The sequence below is a fragment of the Eucyclogobius newberryi genome, unplaced genomic scaffold, assembly GCF_026437365.1.
Source record: "Eucyclogobius newberryi isolate DKJ021-1_F unplaced genomic scaffold, fEucNew1.0.hap1 SCAF_2, whole genome shotgun sequence".
Classification (NCBI taxonomy): Eukaryota; Metazoa; Chordata; class Actinopteri; order Gobiiformes; family Gobiidae; genus Eucyclogobius; species Eucyclogobius newberryi.
This window is the reverse complement of record NW_027315834.1, coordinates 10,767,696-10,783,363: the sequence shown is the minus strand read 5'-3', so window position 1 is coordinate 10,783,363 and position 15,668 is coordinate 10,767,696. Positions and strand designations below refer to the sequence as shown.

General features: G+C 40.0%; 1 protein-coding gene across 1 annotated transcript in view; it reads right to left on the bottom strand.

Moving 5' to 3' along the window:
* Nucleotides 1–15,668, bottom strand: part of LOC140367270 (protein Niban 2-like) — a 41,761-nt gene that overhangs the window by 11,448 nt on the left and 14,645 nt on the right. The window contains exons 5-7 of the mRNA XM_072453644.1: nt 14,898–15,065; nt 2,750–2,865; nt 94–198 (exon numbers count right to left, since the gene is read on the bottom strand). Of these exons, the coding sequence (XP_072309745.1) occupies nt 94–198; nt 2,750–2,865; nt 14,898–15,065 (389 nt within the window). The remainder of the gene's footprint in view (nt 1–93; nt 199–2,749; nt 2,866–14,897; nt 15,066–15,668) is intronic.

Here is a 15,668-nt window from a genome sequence, read left to right as displayed (position 1 = left end):
GAAACGTAGAGGAAATCGTAACAAAACTAACTCAAGTAAAAATAGAATCCTAACAATAATGTTTCTCCCAGTGTAAGTGTGAATGAAGCGCACCAGCATCCAGCTCCGGTGCCTCTGCTGCAGTTTCCCCTTGAGCCGAGGCCCAATCACACTCCTCAGGTCGGGATGCAGCTCCTCCATCACCAGGCAGGCCAGAATCTAAGAGACGCAAACAATACTTTTATCAACAACAGTTTAAAATTCCTTTAGCAATCCAAAAATCTTTGTCAGCCGCAGAACACGCGGTTCAAACTGGTAATTTGGTTTGACTCCCATTTAAAAAAATCTCTCTCTGCCATTGACACTCCCAGTGCCCCACTTTTCTTAAAATTACAGCCATTAAATATTTATGACATTAATATTCATCAAGTATGTACTTTTGTTCTTATGATAAAACATGATCGATCTCCTCATACATTTCATATAAGTTCATTCTTATCAAACTAAACGAGCAAAACCTCTTCATCCAAAGTGCAGTTTTCGTTTCGACATCGTGGAGAATTTTTTTATGAATACTTCAGTACCAAACAGTATAAGGAATCTGTTAGATGTTAATATGTGTTACCAGAAATATTGAATAAAATAAATCATGATTATTAAGTTAAAAAAATATAATCTATGGCTTTGCATAATCATAATGCTAAAATATACATATACTTCTGATTTGATCAGCATTAAATTACATTTTAATGGTAAAAAAAAAAAACATTTTCTGTTGAATATTTATATATTTATTAGAACAGAAAAAACTAATACATTATATTCAATCTGTGAGTCATCTATCAAAAAAAGAAATAAAAAACTGCTTGTTAGATAATTCTTTGTAGGTGTGTGGACTTCGTCTTTCTGCCACACTCCATCACACTTTTATTTTATGTCATTTTATTTTATGGAAACTTCTGCATTCATTAAGTGAATATAAATAGAAAAGATGTCTGAACCACGGTGAGAAAATGCTCTTGTAATGTCAAAGTGATACTAGTATTATTACTGCTCGATAAAGCAAAGCGTGTTTTTACAAAATAATGAGACCTTGGGCTTTTTGTTTTTTAAATATTTGATGACTATGACTGCGTACAGAGTTTATCTGCTTTTGTGAGTGAAAACATAAGTCTCCGTCGAGGGAGGACACAGAATTCACATAAAAGTAGAATATATTTTTGAGATACTTGAAGTTTTCTGAAAAATCGCTCATTGATTTTGCACAAACTCAAATACAATGTTGCAATCTAAAATGTCAAATACATAAATAAAACAAATGCTGTAAACTTGACTGAACGAGCCATGACCTCACTCTCTGCACATGTTGTTGTGTATCTTCAGTAGAGTGTTGTGGCCCCTGAGCTGTACAGAGGGGCTTCAGGGGCCCCTCACACCATAAACATGTTCACTGCAGACTCACACCCAGGCCCCGTCACCTGCCTCACATCATATATATTTACAAGTGTCACTAATCACCAGAAAAACACATTTTCTACAAGCAAAACATGTCCAAATATTGTCATAGGTAGAATATAATACAGGCCTGATGCAATATGGCTATAATATAACGGAATATAACGATGAAGAAATAATTTTAATTGAGCTAAATATATTTTCTTTTGTTTTTAATGTCAAATATAATGATTAATCGACAATCAAAAATAATCACAGTCATATTTTGATCATTGTAATCGTTGTATGGACTGTGCAGACTCTAACACACGTGCAAATAGACCTTTTTTTAAACAAATACAGCTGCATTTTTTAATCAAAATGTCAAAAAAAAATAAACCATTTACGATTGTCATCAATATCGCACTTTATTCGTAAATATTTTGTATGTAGAAGTCTAATTTTAGTCTTTATTTTGTCCCGTTTTCTATTCTGTTTTGTTTTTTAATAGAAAAGTTGAACCAACATATTCTGTAACAACAACATGGCGGTGGAACCTTTCCAATAACACAGAGACTACTTCCTGCCTCCCAAACTCAGGAGGCAACATGTGAAAAGCACGGGCGAGTCGTGTTAAACGCTCTGATCGCTCCGGTTGGACAAAGTAAACAAACAGCCCGCTCACGTCAATAACAGACCCATTCACTATTCATGCTGTACACCGGAGCACTTCCTTTAGCAAACATCAGGCTTTTTAATGGGCTTTTTGGACCATTTAAACCCTTTAAAAGTTCTGTAATGGAGGCAAATAGAGGCAAATAAAAGACATGTTGTGTTGGATGAGAAAATCAAAAACACGCTTAATTGTTCTGACTAAGACATTGTTTACAAAATTTCCCCATGTGTGGACAATAAAGGATTATCGTATCTTATAAAAAGGCTGTGGCTGACATTTTGCATAAGCCTTTTGACCAATTTGTATATTTGAAAATGACCCAAATTTCCCGAGCGAAAGTGGAAAATACAACACAGACTATCAAAATGTCACCCATAGATTTCTATAGGTGACATAGGTCTATATGTGTGAGAGCTGAAATGGATAAGCAAACAAGGCTGCAGAAGCTGAGCGGGATTGTACCTGTATTTGATACGAATACCACCGATAAGTACATCTACTGTGGTACTGTTTATTCATTTGGTCAAGAGAAACACGCACCGCCGTCTGAGCTACACAGTCCTGTTCTCGACAACACAACGACAACAGGGTTTAATGTAACAAACCCAGGATGAAGAGGACGATGAAGAGGACAATGAAGAGGACGACATGGAGGTTTACCTGCGGCGGCGTCCCACACATGAGGTCCCAGCTGCCGTAGTGCTCCTGAGCCTGACGGAAGAGTCGCACGCTGTTGGTGAAGGCTGGGGTCAGGACAGTGCTCTCCTCAGACAGTCCTACAACACACACACACACACACGTACGCACACGCACGCACACACACACACACACACACACACACACACACAGAGACACACACACACATAAAACCTCAGGGTGATTCAAATACAGCACTCTAATCTTTTCCACTGAGAGAAACGTAACCTGTAACGACTTGTAGAATACTAGATGTACAAGTAATAACAATGGGTTTTAAATTAAAAATATCCGAATTATAGAATTATAAAATTGTCAAGCTAAATAATATTAATGGTGTTTATGGTCAAATGATTCGATTCACGCTCCATAAATGCACAGATTTACAAATTTAAGAGGAAGAGTGGGTAAAATTTTGTAGTGCTTTCCCTTGTTATTTTCAAATTATTTTAAAAGTAAGAAGTACGATGGAGTGCATGGCTTTTAGGTCTTTTTTAGCCCTTCTTTGGGGTGTATCCAAAAGCTGAAATGTAAGTTGTAAAAGCGCTAATGTTATGCTAAAGATGCTAATGGATACAGGGAGCTAAAGCCAAGGCAGCAGCAGCAGCAGCAACATTTTAAACATTTTAAAAAACGTTTTCTTTTTTATAATTTTCCTGGAGAACCTTTAAAAATACTACTGAATGAGCTGTGAACACAATGAACGGACGCTAGACACGCTTGTATCCAGAGTAAAAGGGGTGTATCCCCGTGGAAACAACTGCGATGCTCTATCTTTGTGGGGAAACTACTTCTGTTTCTTTGGCATCACACGTTTTAGAATTGAAAAGCACTATTTACTTCATCTCAGGCAGGCATTTCCTCATCTTTTGTGTTAGCGTCCATCTACTGGCAGCAGAGGAAATTACAAAAGAGGAAATAAACAAAAGCTAGCTTATCAAGTGTTTTCTGAGGCTTGAGAGAGAGGACTTGATAAACAACATCAAAGAAGCATGAGTGAAGATAAATACAACTCCGGGTGAAAGTGAAGTGGAACATAATGTAGACATTTTTACCTCAAAATATCACAAAACGTCAAAGTGGTTTTGCCAAATGAAAACCTCTCAGACCCATGTGAACAATGACAGAGCCTGGTTCAAAGACAGTTATGATTGTATTTGCAATAGTTTTTCATTTTATCCACAGATATATAACCGACTTTACTACAAATTACACTTTTTATGAAGCTAAAATACAATTTCAAGGCTTGAAAGAAGGCTTCATTAGTATTTAGATCTGATTTTGGTCAATAAAAGCATGATTTCACCATAATTGATCTCTTCTAACTTTGATTTCATTGTGTATTTCATGCTATTATAAGTTGATCTACTTTCTGCTGAACTTCACTACAATTTCTGATTTCTGTATCCCAGAAATATCCACGCCCACATGAATACAGTATTCCCTTTTCAGTCCATGTACTACAGTCAGCTTAGCAGAACCACAGAGTATAAGTATGAGCAAACTGCCATTGTCATCATGCTTCAACTTCCTGCTCCCATCCTCCTCCTCCCATCACTCAATCTCTGAAATGTTTATGGTTTACTTTATTCTGCCTCCAGCCGCTTCCGTCCTGGACTTTAAATGATCCTGACGGCGTGCTCTGTTTGAAGGGTCTATACTGTACGACGTGTCCTTGGACCAGACGTGTGATGCTGCTGCTCCGCGGGCCCCCGCGCCGTGGGCCCCTCACAAACACTGCGTGGGATAATGAAACGTTGCTTCCCTCTCATCGTGAGCCTAACCCCAGGACGCATCTCCACCAGAGCAACAATAACTGGTGCTAAAAATACATACTCGGGCCACGCTCGCATGTGTCACGGTCCCCAACAGGAAGACAACAGTGTGTTCACCGCGGTAACCAAGGCCTCTTTGACGACAGGACAACAGCACCAGCTTTTTTAGGGAAGTCCTCTCATATCATGGGTTTGGAGGATGGAAATAGATGGTGGTGACTGGGCCTGTGTCGTTCAGGCTTCTGGAATTTGACTCAAAATGATCAAAATGAAAAATTGCCACTAACTATCTTCCCCCTCCTGTTCACCAGCCGATCCCATCTTGGTTCTAGTCCTGATGTAAACTTAATGTAAATAAAGCTGCGTAATCTGTCCAGTCCTACTCTTTAATGTCAGCTGTGGCAATCGACAATCGTGCAAAACACAAATGTTGGCTTTGCTGCAGCGAGTTACGCATGAAATTGTAATAAATGAATGGCACTGGTGGTTGGCGGCATACAGATCAAACATGATGGACTCCAACAACCAACAACTGCAACACAGCTTGTCTGAAACCCTTTGTGTTGTTTATTTATCGTGCTGCGCTAAATGTTTCTAATGTTTTTGTGTAATTTTGAGGTTTTAGTGTTGACACTGATGAACGTCTTTGCTGGATAAAAGTTGTTGTAAAGCAGTTCAAAAACCCTGGATATCTGCGACACCGTTCACCCGACAACTGTGAACCAAACTTTAAACAAAACTTAAATATTCCTCTAGAAACGATATCCCGCCAACCAGCCGAATTCGATCGGTATTTCTGATATGACATCTGACGAACGTTGGCATGAAATGATTGAAACTCTGTGGCCGTGCGACTGTTGGAAGCCAAGCAAAAAGGTAAACCCACAAAAAGTTCTTAAACTTTGCCATCATGTACTCCTTAAATTCATCCACAGTTCTACCCCAGTTGGTACTGTTGAGTCGAGTTTCAGCAGCATCAATCGGGGACGGCTCTTGCTGAAGGCGATTCACCAACACTCAAAAGACTGAAACATCAAACGAGTGGAACAAGCAAAAACAGTGTCACTTCTTTTTCAATAGTCAGTTTCTGATCAAAAAGGCCAAACTACAGTGAGGAAAGTAAGTATTTGAACACCCTGCAATTTTAGAAATGATAAAGGGGTCTGAAATGTTCATCGTAGGTGCATTTCCACTGTGAGGGAAATCCAGAAAACATATTATATGATTTTTAAATAATGTATTCTTATGTTATTGCTGCAAAGTATTTGAACACCTGCCAATCAGCAAGAATTCTGACTCTCAAAGACCTGTTAGTCTGCCTTTAAAAAGTCCACCTCTGCTCCATTTATTCATCTAAATGATCAGTTTGAAGTTGTTAGCTGCATAAAGACACCAGTCCATACCATAGTCAGTCAGACTTCTACCATGGGCAAGACCAAAGAGCCGTCAAAAGACACCGGAGACAAAACTGTCGACCTCCACAAAGCTGGAAAGGGCAACGGGGCAGCTCGGTGAGAAAAGATCTGAACTGTTGGAACTGTTTTAGAAAATGGAAGAGGCAATCTACTGTTCAAATACTTACTTTCCTCACTCTAGGTCCTGTTGCATTGCGATGTTTGTTTTGTTTTGGTTTCCTCTGCCCTGCTGTGATTGCCCTGCAGTAACCGAGCCCAAACGCAGACTCTTCTACTTGCTTTCATCCTGCGGTCTGAGACATGACCTCTGACCTCCCGCAGGTGTATTTCACAGGCCTGCTTAGACTGTACACTGAATACTAGACTAGCCGACTAGCACAGCAGACTATAGTTCAGTCTCCGCTCCCGTGTCTTTGAGGATACAGCGCTTCCTCAGCCTCCTCAGGATCAGATAAGTCTTTCCTCCTCTGCCCTGGTCCGTCCGCTGGGCCTGAACGGTCTGTTTGGTCTGTTTGGTCTGTTTGGTCTGGAGACATGACTCACGGTGCCATGACAAAACCAGGAAGTGTCCGGCCGCGCACAGGAAGCGGCGCTCACTTCAGAACACTGCTCCGGCCACCACCAGACGCTGTGTCGAGCCTTTACGACCGACGATTTAGTGGGATTTCAGTTGTTTTGTGTGTGTTTTGTGATTTTATTTGTTTATAAGATTATTCGGTTCGTCAATAAAAGTGATTATTCAGGTCAAAATATAATCAGAAGAACCAGATTTGAATAATCTTGAATCAAAATTAAAAAAAAAAATTCAATATACAGCCCAAAAAACAAATAAAAAATGGCTGTTTTTGTCACATTTAACTTTATTTTGTCTTTCAGAAAGTTCAATTTCATGAAGTCAGTCACAAACTTGAGGAACAGTAGCACATCAGACCACGGGAATGAAAGAAAATGAAAGATTTCACAGTTTTTCGGTCTAAACAATCACGGATAATCTTTAAATCGGGAGGTTGTAATGTTATAATGCTAACAATAATTTATATACATTTAGTTGTTGGCGATACTGAGCTGCCACTTAAACAGCAGGTTCAGATGTGAAGCCGTTTTATCTGAGTGTATTAATGGAAAAGGTGAACGTGGGAAGTCAGATACATCATTAACATTACATCACATCAGGTTCTCTCTGTCACTGAGTATGCGTTCAGTGATTTATCAGATCAGGAATAGATTTTTGAGACCACCTTGGTGCTAGTTTCAAATCCATGAAAGAGAACATGTTCATTTATATGGAGGAATGTACATAAGACACTTGCAGTTGAAAAGTGACGATCAATCTGTTTACATCATGCACATCAGACATCATTATCACGTCATTGAAATTTTATTGTTATGGTATTGAAACCACTCCGATTGATCACATTTGTGCAGGTTTTGATGAGGAAAATTATGCAAAAAAGGCCAAGCACACTAAACTACACTGTTGCAAAGGCAAAAATTGAATGAGAAAATGTTTAAGATTGAGAGAGTTATTTGAAAACTCATTGCACTTTGTCTTCCAAATACAACACAGGTATAAAAAAATCCACTGATTATTTATCTGACACATGTTTGTGACAATCAGGTTTCTCTTGTGCTGTAAACACGCACCAAAAATCATTATGGGTTTTCTGATCATCTGATGTAAATGCGCTCAGTTTGTAACATGTGTGATAATATAACATTCATGAAAACATCAAAATATAGTTATGTTATCAGTGTTAAATAACTCTTTTTGGACACTCCAAGTTACATTGCTCTATTCATTCATTCATTTATTCAAGTCTCCGAAACAGCCCAGAGTTGGGATTGAACCGGCAACCGTCCAGTAAGACGACCTCTCTCTCCGCCCTGCAGCCGCTGTCACCCCCAAAATACAGTGTACTTCTAGTTTAGGCAAGGCACGTTTATTCTTAGAGCACAATCCGCACACAAAGTCCTTCAAACAGACAAATAAAACGCACAAATAATCATCATAAAATTAACTTTGTTCACTTTGCTTCACCGAGAACGCTTGAAATCCAGCCAACATCATCGGCAATGTCACGTGATTGCTCATTAAATCTGTATTAAACCCGCACGTCGGGGGAAGTCGAGGCCCCGGGTCCGTGCCGAGCTGCACAGGGGAATTCTTGCCGTTAAAAAAAAAAAGCCAAGACTTAAATGCTGCCACATGTGGAGAGAGAGAGGGAAAGAGGGAGGGAAAGGAAAGTAGATGAGACAGATAGAGAGGGAGAGATAGAAGATTGGTTAGAAAAAAGGGAGGAAGAGAGTGGGCAGAGAGCGATAGAGAGGAAACAGATGGATAGAGAGAGAGCAGGAGTCTCCAACATTTCCCCTACGAAACTGAGCTGACAACTGCGACGGCAAATGTTTAATGTCAGTGTCTTTTTCTGCTTTTGCTCAGGATACTTTAAAAAAAGCAGAAATATTTCATAACATTTTAAAATTAGACCTATTTTCAAGATGCACCTGGCACACTGGAGGAAATAGTGCACGTTAGGCATGTGGTTGATCAAAGTGGAATTATTCAGCGTAATATGTATGTGTGTATGGGGTGTATGGGGGGGTGGGCTGGTTTAGGCCTCTCGACAGAATATTTACAAAGAAAGTGAATTAATGATTAAAATCTGAAATAGTTATTATTTTTTTGACATTTTGATTTAATAATACCACTGTCTTTGTGTGTGTTTTAGAGTCTGTATAGTCCAGATAACAATTACGATTATCAATTTGTTTTTTATTGTCAATTCGTCACAAAATATTCTGTCTTTTTACAGAACAATCTTGTATCTATAATTTGGACCAGTGGTTCCCAACGTGGGGCTCGCAAGATGATTTCAACATGTAATTTATGAACTCTATGTCATTTGGGAGCCCCTGGTTTAGACCTCCACAAACATGTTCTGAGACTGATCAGATCATACTTCAGTCTTCAACAGAGAGATGGAAAAAGAGAGAGAGGAAAAGAAAGCGAGAGCGGGAAAGGGATGGAAGGACAGAGAGAGGAAATGAGAGGGTGAAACCGAGAGTGACGGGTCTGAGACTTTCACATGAGAACTGGATCCATGTTGAAATGAACGAGTGCTTTAGCTTTAGCTATAAATAACTGCAGAAGCCTCAGGACTAAAGACACACATGGTTAGGTTTTGGTGCAGTGGCTCTTAAAGAAATACCAACACTCTGATCGTTATCTGATTTCTGGATTTGTCAGATTATTCAAATGACATGTAAACAGTTACGGTACATCTGATGCGAGTAATCTGATTTCATTCGGAATGTTCCTGTGCCGGTTTTCACATGGAGCTAATGCAAAAGGGTTTAACTGATATAGAAAAGACAACAATGACAGAGAAAGTGTTAAATATTGAAAGATTGTTTGAAAATCTTCAACAATAGAAATAACACGACAATGACTCACTATGTCACCAAGTGTTATTGACAATCACATTTATTTTATGCTTGTAAAGTCACACCAAAAATATGTTTTTTTAAATTACTCTAATAATAGATTTAGTCAATGAAAATAAAAAGTAAATACATTCTAGATATCTTTAAGAATGTATTTATTGACTGGGATGTAGCCCCAGGCAGGACCTTCTTGCTGTGAAACAAAAGTGCTAAACGCTGTGCCAAAACCATGCAACATACGTGTGACAGGCGTGTCCCGACAGGCCCTGAACGCGCCACACAAACACACATCTCTGACACACTGAGCGCGCACTGAGCATGCCCAGACCGGGCGAGCGGTGAGAACAGGAAACGAGTGGAGCCTGTTGGATCCAGTCCAGCCCACAAATGCTACTTCTGTCTGCCGTTTCAGGCCTGATTTAGCTCTGCATTTACCACTACCAAATACGGACAGCTTTTAAAGACTTTACTGCCGTTAAAATGTAAATAGAATAAGTCGAAAATCAGTGAGCGAAAAGGGCTGCAAAATCTGTAATCAATCAGAATATGCTACTGATAATTATAATATTACCAGGTTCACACGTGCGTCCTACCTACATTTAAAGGAACTGTATGTATCCTGTGCTCGTACCGTTTAAAAAAAGGAACTATAATCACAACTGCCAGTGCCTTAACATGCAGATGAGACACAGGTTTAGGTAGAGCTCGTTCAAAGAGCGGCATCGTGGGTTTAAACCGACTGGATTTGAGCAACACAAATGAAAGGCTAATGTGAGGCTCACTCTGCTTTCTGACTTACATCAAATTATAACTTGGTGATCTGGTTGCCACGGTAAAACTGAGTTAACGTTTGATGCTAAACTGGCCCCAAGCTGTTAAGTCAGTGTTGTTGTTTGTTGGCCACATGTACTTACAACTAACCTAAACCCAAACCTAACACTTTTCTAATATTAGCCTTTACCTTTAAACTTCATGACTTTGAATGACCAGTCGACATATTAAAGTTATACTATCAGCAGCTCTGACAGTTTTTGTAATTCAGAATAAATCAGCGCTACAATTGTCATCAACAAAGTTATGCTTGATTTGAACATGTTTACCTTGTATCTGGGGACACGGAGTCATGTTTGTGCAAATTAAAATCTAAATCTTGACAAAATGTAGGGAACAATGAGACAAGAATTCACTAAAATACTTGATAAAATACTGCTTGTTTTTCTGTTTTGTTTTGGCTGGAGCCTTTGGGAACCTGAAACTCTGTTGGACTCGGATGTCTGTTTAACTCTGATTATAAGTAGAAACAAGCTCTGCACAGAGGAAATCAGATTTTAAATCCCGTCTGGATTTTCTTTGTTAAATATATGGATGAGTAAAGTTGGTTTCTGGAGGGATCGGCTGATTGACATTAAACTGAGCATCTGTTGGCTTTTGACAATTCTCTTTTAAAAGCTGAAGGTAAATTCCCTAAAATGTAGTTATAGGGAAAATATCCAGGCAGAATCCATATAAAAGTCCTTTTCATTTTTTCCTTTTATTTTAGGGTTATTTTTTATTTGAGGCTTTGGAGAACAAACTGACCCTGATGCTTCCAGAATGATTGATTCGACTGGAAATAAGTGGGTTACAGCTTTATTTTCAGTAGATCAAGCAGCCCTTTTATAAGATGGTGGACAAAATGGAATAAGGGTTAAAGGGAGTAAAAGGTTCATGCCTTGATTCACATAATTTTATCACAAGGTTTGAAGGTTTTACGAGACACTTTTGCACTTGGACTTTTACACTTTTTACATTTTGCATTCCCCACACATCGCTGTCCCCTCAAACCCTCAGACCTGTGGCTCAAGAGCAGCCGACTTCTGACAAAAGCCTCAAATGTAATAGTCGCATTTCGGCGTGTTTACCTCGAGCGCTCATTCATTACGTGGGTGTTAGGTGTCATTACAGGATTATGAAGGCAGGTCTGCAGAGAAAGCACCAGGACCGAAGGCGGTAATTACGTGTGCGTGACTGTCCTCTGGAATGTGACCTTGTGCCGCGAGGAGCTGCTAAAAATCAAGGTTCCTCCCAGGTTAATGAGAAGACACAAGGGGGCGCCGCCGTGACTCACCTTGGGACGTCGCAACATGCAACTTAAACGACTCACTACAGTCTACGTTCGACAATCGTCAAACTGCGACACCTATCGCCGCGGACAGACTGGCACGTGTCGTTTTGTTTTGAGCCACTGCGTTTAAGTGAAAGTCAAAACTAGCGTAGTTCCTGACTCTCAACGGAAATGAGATGTCGCTTCTACGTTTGCCAAAAGTGTGGTTATGTCTGTACGACCGCCGTTTTTTGTTAGCAATTGTAGCAACAGCGTTTTAGTGGCTAATGCTGAATCGCTAGACGAACCCTGAACGTCTCTCGGGACTCAATCTAATCGGGTTTTGAAGCTGAACGTAGAGGTTTTGGTGCAGAGATGATTTAAGTTGGGTTGTTTAGCGCCCTCAGAGTTTTCTGTCCACGTAGCGAGTAGGGATGTCATGATACCGAAATCACGATTTAATAATTATTCGCTATTATTGTGACCAAACAACAGTCAAAGCTTTAATTTTCTTTCATTCCCGTGGTCTGACACGTTACTGTTCCTCAAGTTTGTGACCGGCTTTACGGAATTGAACTCTCTGTAAGGCAAAATGAAGTTAAAGGTGGTATGGACGATTTTTCGGCGATTTGAGAACGCAGGCGGAAGTGCGCATGCGCACTCCCCCGTGCGGACTGATACAACACACACGTGCGTTTGTTTATTAGCGCAACGGAGCGCATCGCTCGTCTACCGTAGATTTCTGTCCACTTCTGCGTCAGCTTGAACTGTCTTTCTCCGTCTTCATTTTGCCCCGTACACTGAGGCAACTATATTATGATAGATCCATGCGCTTAGGCACGCGGAAACGTGGGGACGAGCCTGACGCGGCTGCAGGTGAGCGATAGGTGCGTTTTATGATTGATACGTGGCAGGACAAATGATTTATCCACGCCACGAGGAAATATGATTAAAGATTTGCTGAAAAAAATCTGCCATACCACCTTTAAATGTGACAAAAACAGCCAGATCAAAAGTTATTTACATTTAGGTCTATTTTTTGGGCTGTATATTGAACAAAAAATACTTAATTTTGCTTCTAAACGATGTCACGATTATTGGGTTTTTTTAGGTTCTTTTTGTGACCTGAATAATCACGATTATCGATTAACCTGATTATTTTGACATCCCCCCAGCAAGACTTCTAATATGTCCGTCTTATGAATGTTATTTATAATGCTACATTTCTTGTCGGGGAACACTATTTACTTCTTTACCTGGAATGTTCCACTAATACCGTATTTTCCGGACTATAAGTACTAAATGTATGATAGAGAAAAAAAATCATATAAGTTGCACTGGAGTATGGAATGATGGAAAATGAAAATAACAAATAATATCACATATAAGTCACTCCGGAGTATAGGTATAAGTATATAAGTATAAATATACAGTAGTATGGCATTAAAAGTTTCCATCTTGCATTTATGAAAATACACATGTTTTACTGCTCAAAATTCCCTTGAAATACATGCATTCTTGCTCTTCTCCACAGATCTGACCTGTAACCTGGCCTGGTCGTGTCACCAGCTCGTTTCCATGGCAACGGTCCTCCATCGTCGAAGCAACTAGACAATTCCAATCAAAACATTACGCCTTTTGAATGGGGAAAAGGCCTCACGTCACATCAAAAGCCCTCACACTTGAGCAAAACTGACACTGAAGCCACGTGAGGTCAAGTTCACACGATCAGTTTGGGGTTGTTCAGCTCGGCTCAGGGAAAAGCGAAACGTTCAGTCCAATGCCTCACAACAGCAGAGCGAGTCGCTGAATCTAGTGGAGGGAAAAGCCCAGACATCGTTCTTTCCCATGCTCAAACGCACAACGCGCTTCCCTCTCTTTTTCTGTCAACCGATGCCCACGTTTGTCCATCCGTGTTTTTGTTGGCTCGTTTGGGCGCTTCGCATTTATTCCCTACCCATAATTGGCTCAAACTCTCTGGAACTGGAGATTTCTGGCGCTCGGCGAAGGAATGATGAGTATGTTGTTGTCTTGGTTATGTGTTGTCTTGGTTATGTGTTGTCTTGGTTATGTGTTGTCTTGGTTATGTGTTGTCTTGGTGCTGTTTTTTTTAGCCCTGACAGAGAATGAGAGGCATGTCCTGAACTGGCACCGCTTTTACGATGACAACAATGATGTAACGCACGGTAGCTCAGGTTTACCGTAGGACAAGCGACGCAGGCCGAGAAGTTGTCAATCCGGAGGCTTCACGGTAAAGGGTAAATCGCCCCCAAACGATCATTCTTTTAGCCTCATTTTGGGGAATTCAAGACTTCTACTCCTGATGTCAAATCACGACCAGCTAAAATTTCCTCATGAGAAATCTCTGTTCAAATTCGAGGTGGGAGATGTATCAAATCATGTATAATATTGCAGTTGGTGTTTTGAAAATATGCAAAATTCTAATATCAAGTGTATCGTAAATAGTTTAAACGATTGCAAATGACCTAAAAAAAGAGAATTAAACATGTAGTGCGTGTATAAAGTGATATATCTGCACTTTTGTGGTTAATTTTATGGTCAATTCACGTTTTCTGTGAGATTTAAACTTCAGTCAAGACATTTACAGCCACATTTCAGCTCATTCCTGATGCTTTGTTGAAATACCATCCGACAATCATGAACGAGATACTCCAAAATTCAAGTCATTTAGTAAGTGCAGTCTGGCCTCTCTGCTCCTCTTCAGCCTGTTACAGCAGCAGCAGAACCTTCAGCCTCTTCATATCCTCCTCTTCTCCAAAGTCTATGTCCCAATGGTGATATTTTCCTCATCAATTTCATTTTTGTCAATGAGTCAGTCTTCCTGAAGATGTTTAAATGTTCAAATCTAGACTAGACAGTTCTGTTTAACTGTGACTGAAATCATTTTATCTTCACTTCTGCTTTTAAGTTCATTTTATGATGATTACTTATGTTTTATTTACTTTCAACACTTTGAATGACTCTGTCTACAAATAAACACGCCTTGTGTAATCGAGTACATTTCCTGTTGTTTGGGTTTCCTCGAAAGGTTTATGACCATAAATGGGCTGTGCAAAAGTATGAATCACATTTTTTAACGTACATTGATCATTTACCATTTTAGCTTGTCTTAATAAAAACATACAGATATATTTGTCTTGAACATAAACATGATAGTCATTAAACTGCCAGTTAAAACTAAAAGATTTCTTCCATATTTAAACTTTGCTACTCAGTTGTTGATCTCATTGCACTTACGATCTCAATACAAAAACACACATTTAAATTAGAACCAGGCAGCCAATAACTAGACCCTTGCACATTGTGAACGCTTTGTAGTCTATTACACTTCATGTTTAACACTGTTTCTCTTGTAAATGTAAATGTGTAGTTACCGTTGTTGGCGTGGCGCACACAGTCCTGCAGAACGGCGGTCCACTTGCTGTGTTCCTTGTCGGTGAGCACACAGAAGTAGTGGTGCTGGGCAAACGGGTGCCACAGGATCAGAGGGTACTGGGTCACTGTCTTTAAGATGGGCACGCTGCTCGGTTTGGCCTCCACTCCTGAACACAGCACACAAGGAGACTGGTTTTAGAGAACATTTAAGGTCCTATCATAGAGCCCTGTGGGATGCCTGAATAACGTACACCTCAACAAATACTGTCTGAGGGCATTAAATATTACTTGACATGTTTGGTGGGCCAGATTATAAAGACAAACGGGCCGTATGTGGCCCGCGGGCCGTAGTTTGCCCACCCCTGGTCTAAACCCTTGATATCCCACTAGTGTGCTGGAGATGTGAGTCTTCACAAGTTGTGCCATGACAGGGTTGAACTTTAAACTTAATAGCTTTCAGTCACACTTGAGCAACAGCGCTGGTCAGAGCTTGATTATATCGTCAAAAGACAGTTTAGAGACATTCATCCACAAACCCATAATGTGGCAGTTCAATCCCCACACCTGAGGCCGTCATTGTGCACTCGGGCAAGACACTAACCCTACGGTATCTGCGGACACGAAGCATGGGACGATATTTAAATTTTGTGTCACGTGAGTAACTGTGAATAATTCCCATGTTTAATCAACTGTTATGGAATTGTACTTTGTTATAAATGAAAAAAACATTATCTAGACGTGAACATCAGGGATAAATCACTTTTTTCTGA